This window comes from Equus przewalskii, chromosome 10 (genome assembly GCF_037783145.1).
Source record: "Equus przewalskii isolate Varuska chromosome 10, EquPr2, whole genome shotgun sequence".
Lineage (NCBI taxonomy): Eukaryota > Metazoa > Chordata > Mammalia > Perissodactyla > Equidae > Equus > Equus przewalskii.
In genome coordinates this window covers 21,919,066-21,940,030 of record NC_091840.1, presented here as the reverse complement: position 1 = coordinate 21,940,030, position 20,965 = coordinate 21,919,066, and the positions used below count along the sequence as shown (strand labels likewise).

Sequence of the window (20,965 nt, the reverse complement as noted above, 5' to 3'; positions counted from 1 at the left end):
AATAAAAAATTACAGTACTATTTTGACAGATGTCTCAGTGAAACTGGTCTACAATTAGAGCCCTGGTTGGATATGACTAATTGCTTAATGCAAGTGATAAATTCATATAAAAACACAAGTCTTTTGGACCTTGAATACACTGTTCCTCCAAAGAAAATGAAATAGAATAATAGAAAATCTCTCTTACAGAACTTACCCTTAATTTTGTTTCCTCTTTTTGATCCAGTTTCAAACTCATGACTGAAAAGAAAACTTTTGTTTTGATTGTTTTAGGTATTCATAAAAATTGTAATATCCAGAACCGTTTTGAAAAGCTCCAAGTTGGAGTCATTGAATTTTAGCTTTTTATGTTTTTTATTCATTCTGTTTTTGAATTACACACCCCAGATGACTATTAAACATATGATATGTTGGCTATAATGGGCTTGTGTTCTGAGGACGGAAGACAGAGCCACAGTGTTGCCCTGAATTTCAGTTCAGTTCAGTTGGGCAAATATTTGTGGAGTGCCTTGTGTGGGGTGGTAATTTGTGGGACCAGGAAGCTGGTTTCATAAATCAAGGTCATTGTCTTCATGGAGCTGGTAAGAGTGATGTTGGAAATTGTACTGTTAGGATGGGCCTCGTGGAAGTTTGTCCAACCCTTGTAGTTTAACATCCTTGCATTTAGTTAGGAATGTAACTAGAAGCAACCTGGTTCCTAGAATTACCCCCAGCCCCACTTGCTCCCCTACTTCACCCAACTCGCAGCTTCTCATGTACCAGCCCTGCCCCTTGAGCAGGCGATGGTAGGCCTCAATTTCATTCTCTAGGCGCGTCTTGACGTTCAGGAGCTGCTGGCAGCTTGCACTCTGGCTCTCTGTCTCGCTGCAGACATGAAGGAGCTGGGTCTCCAGGGCGCTGATCTGAACCTGGGTCTGTGAAAGCTGAGTCTTGTAGTTGGCTTCTGACTCTGTCAGCCTGGCTTCCAGGGAAGTTTTCTGTGGGTGTAGTGAAGTTCGAAGTTTGCCCAAGAGACAAGAGGAAACAAAGAGTTATTTAGGTAAATTAGTATCAGAAAGTGTTCCTATTCACTTTGCAAGAATGGAGACACAGTGCATTCTTTCTTCTAACTCCTTCTCTTTCAACTAAGACAGATAACCTTTTGCACTTGGGCACCATGTTTTAAGGGGTAAGGTTTTGAGATTTCATGGGAAGTAGGGAACCTCACCCTGCGTCTTTTGGACCAAGCCGAGCATTTCGTCCCATGGTGAACATTTGCTCTCGTGCAGCAGGAAAATGCTGCTTTCATGTGGTGCAGGGGTGATTTGCCCTTCCATACATGGCAGTGTTTGGAGACATTTTGGTTGTCACAGCCAGTAGGGGCATGCTACTGGCAACTAGTGGATAAAGACAATGGATGCCATTAAACATCCAACAACCCACAGGACAGCCACCCACCCTCCCCAAAGAATTATCCCACCCCAACGTCTACAGTGCCAAGGATGATACACCTTACCTTACTTAGAACGTGACGTTGGGCATAAGGCATTAGAAAAGTTTCAGGAAACTCCTTGAATTAGAGTAAATCTAGATCTCATTTTAATTCACTCTAACATTCATTTTGCCACCTTGATAATTTTCTGATTTTTAAAAAAATTTAATTGCATAGAATCATCGATTTTAGAACCAGAAGGTACCTTAGGGATCACCAACTCCCTTAGTTTACAGATAAAGGAAAAAGGAGGCCTAGAGATGGATTCTTTTAGAAGAGTGACTTATCTAAGGTTACACAGTGAGTTGGGAAACAGCCTGGGACTGGGGCTCAGGTCTACCAGGTCAATGGAAAACAGAGCAACTTGCTAATGCATTATTAGTTTCATAAAAGCTTCCCTATGGCCAATGTGTACTTCCCAGAAGACAGAAATGCCACTGCTATCCTGGTTCCCATCTCACCGCTCCTGAAACATTGGATGCTTTATAAATGCTTATCATGAATAATTTTGTGTTGTGGAGTAGAAGTGAAAACTGATTTAAAAAGTGGAACATTGTTATTCAAGTTTAAGGGTATTAAATCTTAATTAAAATACAACATAAATACTCCTTGATATTGAATGAAATCCAGCTGATCTAAACGAGGGCATTTTATCTAGCTGAATTCTCTTAAGCATTCAGACAGGAATCCTGCCTTGCCACCCATCTGGAGATGGAAACATTTGATATCATTCTGAACACGAGCCAGGCCAGCGTTCCCCTAACAACCATCTCAGGTTGACACTTGGGGTGTCTCAGCTAATTCAAGAGCTATAGTATTTGCAGAATAGTGTCTATGTGCAATTAATAATTTTGCTTCCAGATGTTTTTCATACATTAAATGGAAACTTTCCCCTCCGAGTTACTAATTGAAGAAGCCCAAGATCTTGGCTTTTTCTTAAGAGCTTTTAAAAATAAACTTCATTAAGGAATATAATACTGTCTTTTGGAAACACATTGTGGAGGTGAAATCATGAAGTTATCTGTGTGGAAAAATTGGTTTTTGGCATATCCACCCTTGAGGAGATTTTTATATATCAGGGCTCCTGCGGACGGTAGTTCCATCTCCAGAGCCTGAAGAGCCCACTCCAGCTCATTCATCTCAGTCTTAGCAGAATCGGATGCACCAGCAGCGGCAGCCATCTGCTGTGGTAGCACTCTGCTCTGAAATGCAATTACGAAACAGAGTCATTTATCAGGCAAGGGAAGTTGTCCTCATTTCCTGACTCGACTGTGTTTTTGGTTGACCTTGTTGTTGAGCCTAATTTCAGCATCCTGGCGATTCTGCTCGGTCACGGCTTCGTAGTGAGTTCTCACGTTGTCGAGGAGCTTGGGTAAGTCAGCTCCAGGCGCACTGTCCATCTCTGCATGACCGTCCGAGCCTGCAACAGCTGGCAGGCGTTTAATTTCCTGAATTGGAAACAACCATCAAAAAATTCAACTGTAATGGCAGTAGAATTCACTTCATGTATTAGAGTTTTCCTTAATCTGATCATTAGATTGGAAGTGACAAGAATTAAGGAAGAAAGAGGCAAGTTACGCTTCAGTGTATGGGCACACACAGCTTCATGGTTCTTCTTGAGATAAGGTAGCACCTCTGCCGGAGTTTCAATCTGCATTTCCAGATCAGTGTTGGACAGTCAGGTCACCTAGGACTTGGGACAGGCCACTGAGGTCAGCCTTGACACTCTGGCACAGGACCAGTTCAGTTTCATACCTGGAAAAAGTCGCAAATGTTTTCAATGGTCGTTAGGTTTGTGTTCATGCTCTATTCTAAACAATCCAGAAATGCTAAGCTTCAGCTCAATATTTGCTGTGAATATAATTTGCTATTAACATTTCATATATATATATATATATTTTTGTAGTATGGCACTGCATGTAAAGTGCTGAAAGCTTTGGGGAAGAACCTGCACAGCATTTTTATTTTTTAGGACTCACCTTATTTCCCTCTTGTTTGTTGAAGGCCTTGTACACATGCATAAAAGAGGGAGTTAATTAAAGAATCTTCAGAAACATATAATGGCACTTTTTAGGAACCTCACTTAAAACACACCTAATACATAAAAGTTCTTACTTAGAAAACATCAATTAGGTGGTGACTGTTTGAACAGAGAATCTCCATAACATCCTTGTAAATACTGGCCTTCTACAGTGTATGTAGCTAATTTCTTTTTCCATTTTTAGGATCTCATTTCTTTCTGAAAAGAAAACTACTCTTTTTACAACTTGTGATTCTAGTGTAAAAATAAGCTTGGCGTCACATAGTGTTTCTCCCCTTGGTTGATGTTTCCCACTGTGCCCTTGAAGGTACCCACATCTTGCTTTCGTCTGAAGTCTTCAGCTGCTGGTTTTACATCATCAGTGTGTAGTGTGAGGCTGGTGTTGTTAATGGTTGCATCTGATATCTGGAAAAGCAGGACACAAAAAAGTTGTTATACTCACATTCTGAACTTCTGTACAATGATATTGAGCGATGCCAATTTCAGGGTCTTCAAAGAAATTTTATGTGTATATGGTTCCTTAATGACAAATACATTAAATAATCTAAATATTTCTTTATAGCATTTATCTTTTCTTTTGAGAATAAAATAACTGTGGGCAATTTATTTAGTTTAATTTTATTTAAGTATTTAGGAAACGTTGTTATAATTTTTTCCATAAAATGAACTATATAAACATAAGAAAATTAGAAAAAAAATTAACATAGCTCAGAGGTATATTCTGTTGCCTGCTAAATATCTTAATCTGGTTAAATTGAGAAAAGCACAGGTATACACGTAAGATGCTCCCAATCTTTTGATATTTTGTGATTTTTAGTGTAGTTCTTTTGTGTAGCAGTAGCAAAGCTTCTTACCTTGTTTTTTTTTTTTTTTTTTAAGATTTTTTCTTCATTTTTTCCTTTTTCTCCCCAAAACCCCCCGGTATATAGTTGTACATTCTTAGTTGTGGGTCCTTCTAGTTGCGGCATGTGGGACGCCACCCCAGCGCAGCCCGATGAGCAGTGCCGGCATATGGGACGCCGCCCCAGCGCGGCCCGATGAGCAGTGCCATGTCCGCGCCCAGGATTCGAACGGACGAAACACTGGGCCGCCTGCAGCCGAGCGCGCGAACCTAACCACTCGGCCACGGGGCCAGCCCCTTCTTACCTTGTTTTTAAGTTCCTCAATTATCTGGTAATACTTCTTGTAGTCCTGTTTTTCTCCTTGGCCATTAGCTCCAGGTCCAAATTTCTTAGACTAGGCTTTGATTTTATATTTGAGAGTGCCGTTCGCCTGCTCCGGTGTGCCCACCTTGTCCAGGTAAACTGCGAGACGGTCGTTCAGATTTCGCATCGTACCCTTGTCATTACCAGAGAGCAAGCTGCTCTCACTCCCAAAGTTGGTGGAAACACCTCCACCTGCGAAGCCACTGAAGCCACGTTTTCCTCCATCAATTCTTCCTTTTCCATGAACAGAATCTAAGTGCCATAGACTTGATTTTTGAGCAAAGTGTGACATGATGAAAGAGCTGCCACCTTGCAAAGCCTAACGTCTCCAGAAGACAGTTAAAAGTTATCAACGAGGGGCTGGCCCCGTGGCCGAGTGGTTAAGTTTGCGCGCTCCGCTGCAGGCGGCCCAGTGTTTCGTTGGTTCGAATCCTGGGCGCGGACATGGCACTGCTCATCAGACCACGCTGAGGCAGCGTCCCACATGCCACAACTAGAAGAACACACAACGAAGAATATACAACTATGTACCGGGGGGCTTTGGGGAGAAAAAGGAAAATAATAAAATCTTTAAAAAAAAAAAAAAGTTATCAACGAGTAACTCCTTTTATAGCTGACACAGTCGGTGTTTCATCTCTGAAAGAATCACCTTAAGGATTTTTAATGACATCTATCATACTAAATTATCATTTTGTTAATTATTTGTTAAACTCCATGGAGTGTCTTATTTATTTAAAGGCACAGAAAATTCCTTCGGGTATTCATTATCACACGTTGGAGAAATGAAGCAGGTAATACTTACATGAAATCAGCCTAGTTAAACTTGTATTTTCCCTTACGGAATTTCTGCCCTCATGCCTTTTTTATTACTATGCTTATAACACTTTATTTTCCTTTGGCGTCATATGATAAATATGCTATCTTTTCAGATGAAGCTGTTTGAAATCATTTTTAGGGGTTTCTGGTGAAGTAACAGAAAGTGACAGATTCTTAGCTTATGTATCCTGTACGTTAAATTAGAATAAAATGTAGGGAGAGAAAATGGTCAGATTCATTTTAGTATTCTTCTGTTATTTTTTCTCTTGAATTTTGTCAATTGTAAGAAAATAAAATTTTAAGTTTTAAATTTCTTCAAAGCCTGCCTTGGACTTTCAAAGTGACTAATAATATCTAACTTTATATTCTTATTTTATGAATGCATAGGACCCCCCCAAAAGTTAAAGAGGAATAGAAGAACTGATACAATATAGTTCTGAGTTAGTATTAAGTAGCAAACTTGTTTTTCCAGGTTCCCGTAAACCTTTGCAGTGGCTGTCCCTTGCTCCTTTTAAATCAACATAACCAGGTCCTGAATTGTAGCAGAAATCCTAAACTTGGAGATAATAACCATGCCATGCTGCACTTTCCCTTCCCAAATTCCTTATTATCATGGGGAAACCCTTTCCCCCCATTGTTTCTATAGTATAAAATGTATTTTTCTTCACGGTTTGTGTTGTCTGAGGCAGTGAAATAAACCCACAGGTTGATGGAGGATCCATCTATCTATCTGTCTATCCATCTACTTATCAATCATGTGTCTACATCTGTCTGTCTTTAATGAAAGCAGTCACACTAGAAAGACAATATTTTTGGTAAATAAACTTGGCATCCCTTGATCTTCTCTCTTGGCCATGGCCTTTCCTTCATTTTTCTAAGGGGGTCTGGGCCTGTTCCCATGTCTTCCAACACCCTACTCATCAAATAAGAATTTCTTAAAACTTTTGTTAAAATGGAAACAATTTAACATAGAATAAAATACTTACCAGCATGTTTAGCAAACACACACGTCAAGCTGATGTTTGTTATGGGTAAGTGTGGAGCTACTGGTGTGATTCCACTTACATTCTAGACTTTTGTTGTTACTTTTTTTCTAAATGACACAAAATATATTTAGTATGTTGAATAAGAGAATCAAAAATATATTTAAAAAAATTCCAGGCTGAAATGATGACCCCAAATAAGTAAGATTTCGTAAATTAAATAGAATAAAAAAAATGAAGTTCTATGAGTTAAAAACACAAAAGAGAACAAAACATCTGGTGAAGGATAAAGTTTTTCTGCAACAGTCCTCACTCAGCAGAGTTGTGAGTGTGCTGTGGCTGCTGAAGTTAGACTATATTAAAAGATTTAAAAGCCCAGCGACCATTCTCCCACTGCTCTTGATCCTTTCGTTTAATTCTGGGTGCCATATTTTAGGAGCACTATTTAATTGCAAATGTGTCCATTATATCCAAAACATGGTCCAGATAATGAATGGTATGGAAACAACATCAGACGAGGCATGGCTAAAGAAGTTGGGATTTTTGTTTAGAAAAGAGAAGACACAATGGCCATTTAAAAATAGCTCCAAAGGTCTGAACCAGGATCAATTTGCTGGAAGTCATACAGAGAGACAGATTTGGCTCAATATAAGGAAAACATTTCTAACATTACACCTGTTCTTAAAAGGAATGGGCTCCCTTACCAAGTCGTGAACTTTCCAAGCTCTGAGCACCTTCAACCAGAGGCTGGAAGCCTAGAATAGTCTTTCAGGAAGAATTTCTCTTCTGGGTGGGAGGTTGGAATAAAAGTCACCACCCAACTCTTTAAAATTCTGTGATTTTTATGTTGTTATGATTGTGATAGAAATCACAAGCACTAAGATTGGATCTTCATGGAAACTTTTGGGTGTGGAACACCCAGCGGGGAAAGCGAAATTACCTCATCTTGAAGTGGTGCAATGAAGCCCTTGTTTGCATAAAAACTGTCATGGAGATTTAGAAATCTGACTTCTTGGTCTTAGGCAAGCTAATAAAAAATTATTTGAAGTAATTTATTTTACAGATAGCTCCAAGCAATGAGTAAAGCTAAAAGCAGAGTGTGTTTGCTCTTTTCACAAGGTCAGTACATTCCAGGCATTAATAATCTCAGTTACCAACTGCACCAAAAGAAGTTTTTCAAGAGTAAGGGAGGATGCTTAGAAATTATGACTACATTTCTCAAAATCCATGTATCAGTTTTTTTACAAAGTCTTTTGCATAGGATCTCTTCAACATCTTATTATAAAAATTTTAGAACAGCTCTTGCTTAGATTGCATATCATGTGTACTTTTTGTGCATAAAAATTTAGTTTTCAATGAATTATTTGCCTGGCCTCTCTCACCTCCCACCTTTGCTGCCACTGAGAGGTTATGAAGCTCACTTCAAGACCCCACACGTTGCCAGGATACAGCTCCTGTCCTGCTCAGAAAGTTGGTCTTCCCCTGGTTCTGCCCTCTACTGCAAATCCAGCTTCAATGTTAATGGCCAGAGGGGCATTGGGTATCCTGCTTTCTAGTCTGAACTCAGGCCTAGGGGCATCTTTGTCAGCTCTTCTGGTCTCCAACTTCAATAATTTTGCTTCTTTCCACCTTATCTTTCATGTTAACATGTACATGTTGACATATTAGAAATGAATAAATTATTTTTAAAAGGGCTTGACCAATATTCCTTTTCTTCAAGTACCATATCTGAGTCACTGATAATTTTTAAGTGATTTATTGCTTGCAGTATTTTGTTACTTAACGAGGTTGTTTGGAAAATATTACTTGAGCTACATTCTGGGTAGTTTATATTGATCACTTTGTCTCCTCTTGTAGGTCTTTTGAACACAGTCTAATTCCAGGAAGTCATTAAGCAAGTTTAGGCTACTTTCCATAGAGCCTCAAATCCTTTGGCTGATTCCTCTTCTCTGCCTTCTGTGAACCTTGTTTCTTTTTTCTAATCTCTGTGAGGACAGATGCCACTTCCAGCATCCTTACCATTCTTGTCCCTTGTCCCTTGAGGTCAGAAAGACAAGAACAACCTTATGAATCTCTGGATCAAAAGTCAGCCGATGACAATCCATATGCAAATAGACACTGGCTCTTCCTTCTTAGGGGTAAGTCCACTCTCAGAAGAAAGAAATGCGTTCCTCTCATTTAGAAGTTAAAGAAGAGTTGTACTTTAGAGTTTCAAAATAAAACATATGCTTGTGTGGTTTTAAAATAATTTTAGAGCGGGTAATGATGAGTGAAAACCCTGTCCTTAACATTGTTTTCAGCACTCTAAGTAAATTTCGTGATCCAAAATGGTTCAGTAGGTTTCAGTTTTAAAAATTGAATGTGCTCTTAACACAGTCTACGGCATGTCAGTATATTGGCACCTATGATCTGGCCTTTTCCATATCTGTCAACAATCATTTAGTACAAATGCAGCATCTTAACACTTGCCAAGGAAACACAGAGTGAGGATTTTCAGTTTAAGATGATTTTCAGGGCAGTCTCATACTGTTGCCTTGACGTGAGCATAGCCGTAAACTTTAGGTCCCAGGCAGTACAGGATGAGAAGACTAGCTCTAGGAAGACGCAAGGAGAGACGCTTTCCCAATGCGGCCGTGATGGGCTGAGACGCTGGAGGCTGCACACATCTGGTTTCCATTTCTGTACTTCCCCCATCGATCCACGTTGGATCTCCTGGTTCATATTTCTTAACTTTTCAGTAGAGGAGAAAAATCCAAGGTTTAATTTACTGTAATGGTTTGATAGGAAACATGTGTTTGACTTAAGACAATGTTGCTCTTTTTCTTTGAGGTGTGGTTTCATGCTTAGCCATTAGCTTTACTCAGTGGTTAGCTATTTCAGAAGTCGCAGTGTGCCTGCAGGTTCATTTTTATGTTTTATTTGATGTGCCTAAAAGGTGAAAAACTGCATTTTTTGTGTGTTTTGATTATTAAGGTTTGATACTCTCATACAGCTCTTAGTGATTTTATGTCTGAAGGTATAATTTACATCAATTATGTTCAGATTTATCCTTTTGTAATTTTAAATTTGGCTTTTTATGCCAAGTTCCGTGTGCTTTTCTGGAGGACTGGCTTGTAGGATTAGTTCTCTAATTTGTGATCAGGCCATATTAAATTCCTTGAGTGGGAAAGTCCTTACTCAACCTGGCATTGTCCTCTGTCTGATTCTTCCTGGGACCCACGTGTACGCACCCACCTCCTACCTTGCTCTAACAAGCTTCGTTATCCCAAGCAAGTCAAGACAGCCATGTGGACCATCCACGGGGGAAAAGACCTTGGCTAAGTGACAGTCTTTGGCTAGAGGTGTGGCTAGATTTGGCGAGGGAACAAGTATCTGAGCGTCTCTTCTCTTTGGGTCTTTCACGTTTTCCAGAAATCTGGCACCATATCATATATCCAGTCTTACTCCCCAAGACTTGTTATTTTGGCCAGTCTCCTAAAAGTCCTGCAAACATGAGATGTCAGATCCCTGTGGTGCTTCTGGTGAATATTGTGGCATCGAGCCTTCTCCACTAACACCTCTTATTATTTACTGTCTTCTCTGTGTTTAGCTTTCTTTTCTCTATCTAAAATGTAAGCTTCTTAAAGTAGGAGGCATATCTTACATTTCTATCTTATGAAATACCCAGTTCAGTGATGGACATAAAAAGCTAGACATTAATTAATTATAGACTGATTATTCAAATAATCTCATCCTTTGTGTGCTGAGCTGTTGGCTGTAGTTTTAGGGACACTGAGCCGTCGCTGAGTTCTAATGTGATGTTAAACATGTCCACATACGAAACGGCTATTATCTTGAGTTTCATGAAGAAGGTACCATATAAACAACGAATTAATATTGGTAACATAATGCAGCTAGGTTATAATAGATAGCTTCATGTCTAGCTAAAATATTGAATTTCTCAAAAAATTTCAGGAATAATGTAGTTAACTTGCAAAAGTAAATTTATTGAAGCATAGAAACAATTAGAGCAGAGCTGTCATTTCAACTTTTTCAAGAGCATTCTAATAAGAAAAGAAGAGGATGCAGAAAAATTGGTTAGCTGTCTATTTCTGAATGGAAACTCTTCTGTGAAGTTGTCTGGAAAGATGACTAGATTGGCGCAATTTCTTCCTTTGTGTCCTTTAGATTTTTTTCTCAGAAAGACACTCTTGTTGATCTGGAAATTGCTTATTTAATTTTCACCTCAGAAACATTGCTGACTTGAGATGAGACGACTTTGCCATCCACCACCTCCTCCACGATGGTCTTAGTCACTCTAGTCTTGCTTGGGTCTGAAAATCATAGAATCACAATGTCATTCTGGAAACTATCACAGAAACACAGATCAAGAGAAATTCAAGTGCATTCATTGAGTATGTTCTCTTTGGGTAAAACGATGTAAACAATAGTATACACTTTTTATATGACAAGCAAAGTATGCTTTTACTTTTAAATTATAAAATTATCGTTGGGGCTGGCCCGGTGGCGCAGTGGTTAAGTGTGTACATTCCGCTTCAGTGGCCTGGGGTTGGCTGGTTTGGATCCCGGGTGCCATGTCCATGGCACAACTTGGCAAGCCATGCTGTGGTAGGCATCCCACATATAAAGTAGAGGAAGATGGGCACGGATGTTAGCTCAGGGCCAGTCTTCCTCAGCAAAAAAAAAGAATGATTGGCAGCAGATGTTAGCTCAGGGCTAATCTTCCTAAAAAAAAAGCAATTATCATGAACATTAAAAAAGTCTACCTCGTCCTTGGCTAGACGAGCTCCCAGATCTTGAGTCACCAGATATCAAATCCCTGGATCCCGTGTTTCTCAGTCCTGAGTTCCTAAAATCACCTCCTCCAAAACCAGAAGCACTGGAGAAAAAAAGTTTTTTTCCTTTATAGTTTGCAAAAACTGGAGAAACCCTCCATGATGAAGGTAGATGTCTTTTGATCAGATTGTATCACTGGTTCTTTATAAATACAGTCAGCCCCCCAGCTCCTTTTGGTTTCATAACATAAATACCCCAATCTATGCATTTTAGCATGCTCGCGACTTTCATTTACCCTCCTTCTCCATCGAGCAGGCGGCGGTAGGTCTCGATCTCCATCTCCAGGCGGGTCTTGATGTCTAGCAGTTGTTCATATTCTGCGTTCTGGCCTTCAGTCTCGCCCCGGGTCTGGCAGATCTGCTCCTCCAGGCTGCTGATCTTCAGCTGGATTTCTGACAGCTGAGCCACGTAGCCAGCTTCTGTGTCGGCCAGAGTTCCTTCCAGGGAGCTTTTCTAAGAGAAAAAGCAAACAGAAAAATTCATGAAGAAAATAAGTCATTGCATGATTTTGAAAAAATACAAAATTTTATAAGGTACTAGGAGAAGGACACCTTCACCAAATTATAATCTATATTATTATAGCACTGCTTCCTTAATTTTTGTTGGCATTACTTTTTTGAAACTAAATCTTTTATGGAAATAGAGTATATTATCTTTAACTGGACTATTCTGTACTTTCTCCAAACACAACACAGTCCTCCTTAATATGACTTTTATTATGTGCCAAGTAGAACATCCTGGCAAAGAAAGAAAACTGAGTTGATTAACTCCCTGTTGGAGATTTTGCAAAGCTATTTGCACCTACCATGGCCAGCTGGGACTGAAGCTCAATTTCCAGGGCTTGCAGAGTGCGTTTCAGTTCTGTTATCTCACTCTTGGCAGAACTGGTTGCCCCGGCATCAGTAGAGATCTGTGCTTGCAGCGATGCACTCTAAGTGAAAATAAAATGCAGTCGTTGTAGGCTGATGAAACGAGCAGAAGTGGCTGTGTGTGGCCAAAGGCCCGGCCGCTCAGCCGTGATAATCTACCTGCTTGTTGAACTGCTCCTCAGCTTCGCGGCGGTTTTGCTCAGCCAGTTCCTCATACCTCGCCCTCATGTCATTCAGCAACTTGGTGAGGTCGGTTCCTGGGGTGGCATTCATTTCTACTGTCACGTCTCCTCCAGAGGTTCCTTGCATACTCTTCATCTCCTAGGATGAAGAAAAAGAGACCGTGGTGATAAAAACAGTACAGCGATGACTTTCTGAAATGTGCATAGCCAACAAAAAGTTGAAGGTAGGACACTGAAGGGAACCCCCATCACCAAATTCAGATATAATTTGCTCATTATTACTTTTTTTTCCCTTGTTGTAGGAGTTGGAAAGTCATAGAATTTGTTTTATTTTAATAGAATGGACGTGGGGGAAAAATCTGTAGGCCAGAGTCGTTTAACCACGTGGACTGTGTTCCTACCTCCTGGTGGTTCTTCTTCAGGTAGGCCAGCTCCTCGGTGAGGCTCTCAATCTGCGTCTCCAGGTCGGAGCGAGTCATGGTCAGGTCGTCCAGGACTTTCCGCAGGCCGTTGACGTCGGCCTCCACGGTCTGCCGGAGATACAGCTCGTTCTCATACCTGAAAGGGGCAGCAGTAAGACCATATAGTACATTTCATAGAGTACCATCCAGTCTTACATATGCAAGAAAAAGTTTTCTCCTCTGAGCTATTCAATGAATAAAGGCTACTAAGTTGTCTCTTAGGAGTTTTCCCCCTGTAAAGAAAAATATGAACTTAACGTTAATTATCGATGGCCAATATTTTGTATAACAAAAATAGCGTCCTTAATTTGCCTCTTTCTTTTCTTGGTGGAATGATGGTTTTTAAGGTTTACCCTTGGAATGTTTGTGAATTTTGGTCTTGATCTCCTAAAAGATTCTTTTTTATATTCAGAATAAGTTAAGCAAACGGATTGAATTTTATCATTTCTACATTTGTTTTCAAGTCTTCACTTTTCTTACTTCAGTCTGAAGTCATCAGCAGCCAGCCTGGCATTGTCAATCTGCAAAACGATCCCAGCATTTTCAATAGTGGCAGTAATGATCTGGAAAAGACAGTAATAGTGAATAAATGAGGGACGCTTTTTACCTTGTGTCTGCATGCCCACTTGTGAGGGTAGATGTCCCTTGAGTTAGCTTTCACACGTGAATTGCCTTGAAAACTTGCTTAGTAATGACACCTGTATTGATAATCCTGGCATATTTGGACTACAATTTCTGCAAAAATTAACAGTTTGCACGTTTACTGAAATAGGCATGGGACATTGTTTTACAGAACACAGTCCTCTGTATATTTCTGCTGCTTTGGAAGATTAGTTATTCTATGAGCTCTGTCAGAAAATAGTGTGAAACATGAATTTCACTTCCAAAAAAGTCTTTAAAAGTATATGTCCCATACAACAGTGACTAAACATTTTAGATTCCACCACATTCTCATACAATATTTGCACTGGATTTTCTAGGAAGAAAAATGTCATGAAGACTTTTTAAATCTAGCAAGATGCTAAAATATGTCAACTGCCACAATTAATCATGAAATAATTAGATTAAGCTAGTGTTGACTCATTGCCGTCACTCATATATTCACGTTAATTAGCTACCTGGCATTGTATAAATTTTACTCTTATGTAGAAATACTCAAATTTGAGATGCAAACAGAAAATTAATGGTTCATTAATATGGTTGGGGGTCACATACAGTATCGTCATAGTTAAAACACGCCAAGTTCCTTTTTACATATACAGCAGGCAAACGTGTTTTCAAATAATTTCTTGACTTAAATTCTTCGTTGCAGTACATGATCTGAATGAAAGCAAAAGAGACAGAAATAATAGAAACTCAGCAATGGATAGTGTCTCACCTGATTCCTGAGATCTTCAATTATTGGGTAGTATTTGCTGTAATCTCTTCCAGATCCAGCATCTCCAGACCCAGAGCCAAATCTGTCATACCACTCCTTGATTTTGTTCTCTAGATCAGTGTTGGCCTCCTCCAGGGCTCTGACCTTGTCTAGGTAACTGGCCAGGCGGTCATTGAGGTTCTGCATAGTTTGCTTTTCACCCCCAGAGAAAAGCCCCCCATTGCCAAAACCACCACTCATACCGCCACCATAGCTGTAGAAGCCTCTGCTAGCACCACCGAGTCCAGAACCCCCACCGAACCCAGAATCCACACCAAAGCCAGCTACAGAGCCTGAAGATCCTCCAAACCCGCCCCCTACTGAGCAGCTACCAAAACCCCCTCCAAAGCCAGACCCCTCACCCAAGCCGTAGCTGCTGGCTCCTCCTCGGAAGCCCCGGGCAGAGCCTCCCCCAAGACCACATCTGCTTCCACTGCTGAAGCTGCTGCCACCAACAGACACCCTGACAGAGCTGCTGCCTCCAGCCCTGGAGGAGGAGACGCGAGATGAGCGAGACATGATGCTCCTGCAAACGTTTAGCTTGTCCAGGCGCACAGGCGAGGTCACAGTGAAGAGTGTATTTACAGGCTGCCTTTTTGGCTCTTATATACCCATATTTAGGGTGTTCCTTTTCCATGTCACTTCTTAATCCCTGTTACAGTTTTGCTAATCTGCAATTTGATAATTTCTTTTTTGTGAACCCACTCTACTGGCTCTTTCTCTGAAGCTGGGTCAGAGCCTCTGGGCATTTACTGTGTCAAGAAAAATAATTAAGGTGGAGCGAAGCAAAAAATTTTTTCAGAATTATAGTTTTAATCTTTCAGAGGTTTCGATGACTGATAATTCTTCTCTGAAAGAGTAATTCTATTAAATTTGCTTCATGGTTTCCCAATTACAGGGCACATCCCCAGATTAACAAATGTAATGAAAATACTTAATATGATGAGAATGGGAATTTCCCCTCACACTTGTAGCTTTTTGTTCCTATTGTTGTCTTAATGTTGAAATTAGCTTTAGCATCGACATTAGTTTCAGATTTACTTAACTGTCCTTCTCTATGATTATTTCAATCAGCATATTTCTAAGTTTGTTGAAGTTTGTGATTTTAGGTTATTATTTGCTTTGTATTTTGAGATCAAATTAGATATTTTTACTGTTAAGAAGAAAAACTTAAATAAATAATAGTCTTCCATGTACATATTATTAGATCTCAGCAACAGATTTATTTGAGCAGAGAATGTCTAAGAAAGATTGGAAAATTTTTGAGGCAGATAGTTTTAGCATCAGGTCAGAGTTCATTGTGACTGGTTAGAGGCTACAGATCTGCTTTCCTTTCTGATTGAATTTGATACAACGACACCAATTTCATTGTTTATAATCAAATCTTAAGAAATTAAGAGAAGATGTTGATTTCGTCTGTCTGTTTTAAAGATAACTGGAGAAGAGGCTCTGAGTCCGCTTCTGATAACCAATGTGATGCTGGAGTCATTTCGCAGATACTGAGATCTGGAGTTTCCCCAGCTTATTCTAGCTCATGTTTTTCTGTTTTTGTTTAAAAGATATTTAAAAAAGAGGATCTGTGTCCACTTCCGATAACTAATGTTATGATTGGGGTCGTTTTATAGACACTGAAATCTAGAATCCTCCCCAGTTCACTTTCTGCTTCCTGTTTTTCTGTCCCTTTGTACTTTAGATTTTTCCATTCACCTCTGCAAATAGTTTCTCTGGTTTAAAAGCGTGCCTTTTTAAAGAGACAAATGCTGTATGATTCCACTTATAGGAGGTGTATGGTGTAGTCAAATTCAGAGACAGAAAATAGAATAGTGGTTGCCGGGGGCTGGGGGCAGGGGGAAATGGGAGTTGTTTAATGAGTAGAGAGTTTTAGTTTTGAAGATGAAGAGTTCTGGAGTTGGTTGCACAACAATGTGAGTGTCCTGAACACTACTGAACTGGACACTTAAAAATGGTTAAGATGGTAAATTTTATGTGTATTTTACCACAATTAAAAAAAAAGTGTATGTTTCAAAAAAGTACAGATGTTTCAAAAAATTTTTCTTGGCCTCCTTTTCATTCTACTCAAGTAGCTGACTTTTGTTTAAAACTTTCTTTCTCAATCTTGGCAGTCTCTGCTAAACTATGTACTTGCTTTAATCTTCATATTCAATTATTTGTTGTCCAATGTTCTGCCTTTTAACTTTTCCTTAGACTGGCTTTGACTGGTGCACATGCTTAAATAGGTGAGAGTTAACTTGACTGTGCAGCTCTTTAGGTTATGAGTTTTTCTGTCCCACGTGCATCATTTTCATGACAGTGGTGTGTTACTGTTCTTCCATTTAGGGTGCCATCTCTCCAAGGGGTACAGGGTCTTTTATAAACTTTAAATCTTTAAGCTGGGAGTGATTCTCATGACACCCTTCTAAGGAAGGTAAAAAATGCACCAGCCTTTACGGTATGTTGGTCATTGCCTCACCCCTCCCTCAAGCTGTGAAACCAGAGGAGTCCAAGCCCTAATGATTAAGTGGTATGCAAATGCTGGGATGGGAGGGAGAAAAACTGGCCTTTTCCTCCCTTTTGAAATTATGAAATAGAATCTTTCCACTTTCATAAAGGCTGGCATTTGGCTAAAAGAAAGTTTAAAGAAAGGAAAAATAGCTAAGTGAGAGAAATCTGATGAAACCTAGAAATCTCAGAGCCTAGGTGGAAAGAAAAAGACAAAATTTAGCAGTATCTTGGCCTCTGAATTTTGCCTGGTGTTTGTGGAGTTTTTCTTTGGCTGTCATCTGAGTTTTAGTTTTTCATTTTAGCAGCTTTATTTACCTTCTATTTTGGGATATCTGGACATTTGAGTCTCAATTGAGGAAGCTTGTGATGACTGAGGTATTCTATCTCCTTTCTTATTTTTCAGTTTTCTTCCTGATATAATTTTTAATGTTGGCATCTATCTCTTCTCTGTTTTTTAAATTCAGATTCAAAATTAAGTTCTTTTGAGATGCTTCTCTGATATTCTATACTTCAGAGATGACCTCTGCAAAGGGCATTTAATGAAGAAAACAGTCATTACTGCCCCAAATTCTTTGCCTAATGAGGCAGTGTATAAGTAAATGTCGAGGTAAATCCACAGGATTTTCTTCCGTTTGTTAGTATTTCCTTAAATGCATTTTCATGCTTTCTCTCTGTGGGTGTATGTGCCTTTTCTTTTCATTAGTACATTTATCAAACCACAAGTCACGGACTCATCTTGATCCTGTGACTTTCAAACTGTCTAGCACGTTGTTGTTTAGCAGATTAAAGGATTTTAATCACGTCTATAAATACAATTCTGTTCTTAGCTGAAGTGTTCGAATTCTTTAGTAAACATTAGTCCCCATTGTTTTGAGACATCCCCAAATCTAATACTTACTGTCTTTATATAAAATAATGACTTGCCAAAGACCACAGATTTGTTCTCGGTGTTATTTTTTCATCTGCAAAATGAAAACTTAAAGAATCTGATGAGGTTCCAGTGAAACAGAATGTTCAGAAAACTGCTTCAGTGTCTGGAGTCCCGTCGTTGTTCAATATACTGCAGTTTAAAAGCAATGGACTGAGCCCCAGATGTCTGAGCTCCCGGTTCAACGCTCTGCCCTCAGTTAGACATTGTTCTGATTAGTTTGTTATTAGCAGTTTATTTTTACCTGTAAAGAATCATATAAACTACGCTTCATTATTGAATATGACTTTTGTAATAAGTGCAAAATGATTTGTGAATTAACCATCAACATTTTTGTGAGATAGATTACTGGTATTTTAAAAATTTTCAGAATAATATAGTCCTTGTTTTTAGATAGGAGGAAAATCAAATATTGAAAGCTATGGCATATAGCTTGTGATGAATCCTTACAGTGGAGAAGAGAGTGAACTCAGGTTTTCTAATCTTCTGTTCATTCTAGAGAATATTCTGTTGTGTGGTTTTCAAATAAAAGCATGAGATCAGACCAGCTAAGGGAACTGACTGGGCATAGAGCATTTGCTGAGTGTTGGCAGAACTTTTTGTGGCAGACAACACAGAAGAAGGAAAAGCTGCAATGTGATGTGTGCACAGACTCTGTGATACCGAACTTCTTGTACATAGACAATAAATCTTCCTGGAATGAATAAAAAACAACACAGCTTAACTTGCTTCATGCGTAACTTGGGTCACTGAGCTCTTTTGTCCTTTACCGTGTGTTCTGTCTTCTAAACATTTATTCTCCACCTTTTGGGTTTGTGATTTTCAGTGTGTGTGTGTGCGTGTGTGTGTGTGTGTGTGTTGGGGGTGGGGGTTGTCAGTGACAAGAGGTGTTGTTTGGGTAGAGGGCAGAAAAGGTCGTGTCAGAATCATCTGGGTACCTCCCCTGTAAAGAAGCATTGTTGTAGGTCAGTGTCCTGGTGGTGGCCACTGTGAGCCCCACCAGGCTCAACTACTTGGAAGCAAAAAAAGGATTTTGCAATAATAAGTGTCCTAAGAGGTCACTCCCAGTGGATCTGGCACCATCCAAAAATCGATTTCAGCCCTGTGTTCTTGTCAGACACCAAAGAACTTACAAACTACCTATAAGAGGAGAGCAGAAATCTACCAATTCTGCGACAGTTTCTCTTCCTTCGCTCCTTCCTCTCCTTTCCTATCTTCCTTCCCCAACACCCTTGTCCATTCTTTCTCTTAGTTATTTCAGTTAGGTGTATCTGTTTGAAGTCTTCCTCATCTCCACCAGCATCCATTCGGTCACGCCATTTTGCCAAATTTTATTCTGGGAGAAAATGACTTCGCTTTATACTTGTGTTTAAATGCTCTAGAATCTCTTTAAATTGCTCAATTTTCTAAGTTTCCTGAAAATTATTTATCCAGTTTTTGGAGAGTTAAGAGAATGGGCAAGTGGCTTTGTAGGGGTTGATATGCTTCTGTCCTCCAGGGTCTCGAGTCAATACAGATTGGCACAGAGTTTGTTGATTATTTTTGCTTGAAAGGTCCTTTGGACCTTTCTTCATACCAGACAGACAGTAGCCTCCTGTTCAGAGAACCACAGACATCTATAAGCCAGATTGCAATATGGGCAGCAAGACCCAGCCTCCCGTGTCTCTTGCCATTGCTAAGTCAATCCACTGGGCATTCTCCCCTCTGTCTCTCTGAGCTTGACCCTCAACCTCCTTTGGTCTTCCCATCTCAGAGAGGCTGCACACCTTCGGACAGGGAATCCCTGCCCTGTTCATGTCTTCTGTCCTCTTTCCACCAGGACTGTAACACAACTTTATAAAAATTGTTCTCAAATTCTAATACTTTAGATGTCTCTAGATGAGGCCACAGTTTCTTGATCTGTAAAATTATTATATTGGACTATATAATTTTCATGTTCCCTTTGAGCTCTAATATTTAGCATTTTGATTATTAAGTGCATTACTTCTTAGTCAGATTTGCGAAGCATTTTACAGTATAATTAGGAGGGATTTTCTTTGCTAGTACATAAGCTGCAAAAGTTCAGGGCGTGTACTTGAGAACTGGGTAGAGAATCCTGCTTATTTTGTGGAAATCACGCTAAAGGAAAGGTTAGAAGTTAAAGGTCCTCCTTAACTGGCTTATGTGTGTCCCTGGCGAGGGAAGGCTGATAAAGGTAGCTGACTGAGGAAGAGTGTGCTTGCCTGGGAAGTCTTCCAAGGCAACGTTCCTCATCCGTGTCACAACTGACCAAGTGTTCGCAAATGCCCATTTCTTACTCTCTGCTTTGTCTTGACCAAACTCTAGTCAGACTTTTCTCTTTTCTGCAGGCCCCTAACCCTGCTTGCCCTCAAGCTCATGTAAGCACAAAAGAAAGTGGAACATGTCCCCTTATCAGCTTCTCCTGGGAATCACTGAGCACAGCGAGACGCTTTCCCTGTGAGATTCCATCGGTCACCTCTCCTTGTTTGCCCACCTCCCCCTCCAAAGGCTCTGCTTAGCTCTGCCTCCTCTTTTACTCCATTAAAAAGAGCCCTTTTTTGGGTATGATTGTGAGATGCTTGTGGATTTCTGAGATCAGAGGGATCTCCCTTTTACAATAGTCTTTCTAGTGAAAGTCTCTTATCTAAGTCGGGATGTTTGTTTCTATTTGACATAATTATAAATAAATAATAAAAAGACAACCAGACAACCGTAACCTATAAATTAAGATAAATTCTCCTAAACAACTCTTGGATGAAAGGAAATCAAAATCGATATTATATTACAAACCATCCAGAAAGTAATGAAAAGAAGAAAAGCTTGTGCTTGGACTTTTGAGTTGTAGCTAAGAAAATTTATAGCCTCAAATGGCTGCATTATTAAAGAAGAGAGACTAACAATGAAGAAAGTACACAAAAAATTTTAGAAAGAACAACAAAATAAAATAAAGTTGATGAAAAATAATAAAGATAAGAGTTAAAATTATTGAGATAGAAAATAACAAATACATAAATATACTCAAAAACTGGTTCTTTAAAGAGCCCATTAAAATAGGCAACTTCTTTATGAGGCTGGTTAAGGAAAAGAGAGAGGGATTCAAATCTACAAGATCAGACATGGGAAAGGAGACATAACTGTGGGTGCAGAAAAGATTAAAATAATTATAAGAGAATACCATGTACAAGTCAATGGCAGCACACTTGGAGACCTTGCTAGCACTTAGTCAAATTATTATTACCCCATGAGTGACCTTA

At 39.6% G+C, this 20,965-nt stretch overlaps 1 protein-coding gene and 1 long non-coding RNA gene across 2 annotated transcripts; both read right to left on the bottom strand.

Annotated features, from left to right (window-relative positions):
* Positions 1 to 335: 335 nt before the first annotated feature.
* On the bottom strand, positions 336 to 5,136 carry LOC139074050 (uncharacterized). The gene is made up of 5 exons (XR_011523362.1): positions 4,659 to 5,136; positions 3,828 to 3,917; positions 1,496 to 3,226; positions 1,208 to 1,376; positions 336 to 977 (listed from the first exon to the last, which is right to left on the bottom strand). It is a non-coding gene; the product is annotated as an uncharacterized lncRNA (long non-coding RNA).
* Positions 5,137 to 10,481: 5,345 nt separating this feature from the next.
* On the bottom strand, positions 10,482 to 14,876 carry KRT24 (keratin 24). Its single transcript, XM_008518934.2, has 8 exons — positions 14,243 to 14,876; positions 13,345 to 13,427; positions 12,805 to 12,961; positions 12,381 to 12,542; positions 12,158 to 12,283; positions 11,588 to 11,805; positions 11,283 to 11,395; positions 10,482 to 10,829 (listed from the first exon to the last, which is right to left on the bottom strand). The coding sequence occupies exons 1-8, from the start codon at positions 14,798 to 14,800 to the stop codon at positions 10,726 to 10,728; spliced, it is 1,521 nt and encodes a 506-aa protein (XP_008517156.1). The 5' UTR covers positions 14,801 to 14,876; the 3' UTR covers positions 10,482 to 10,725.
* Positions 14,877 to 20,965: the final 6,089 nt, after the last annotated feature.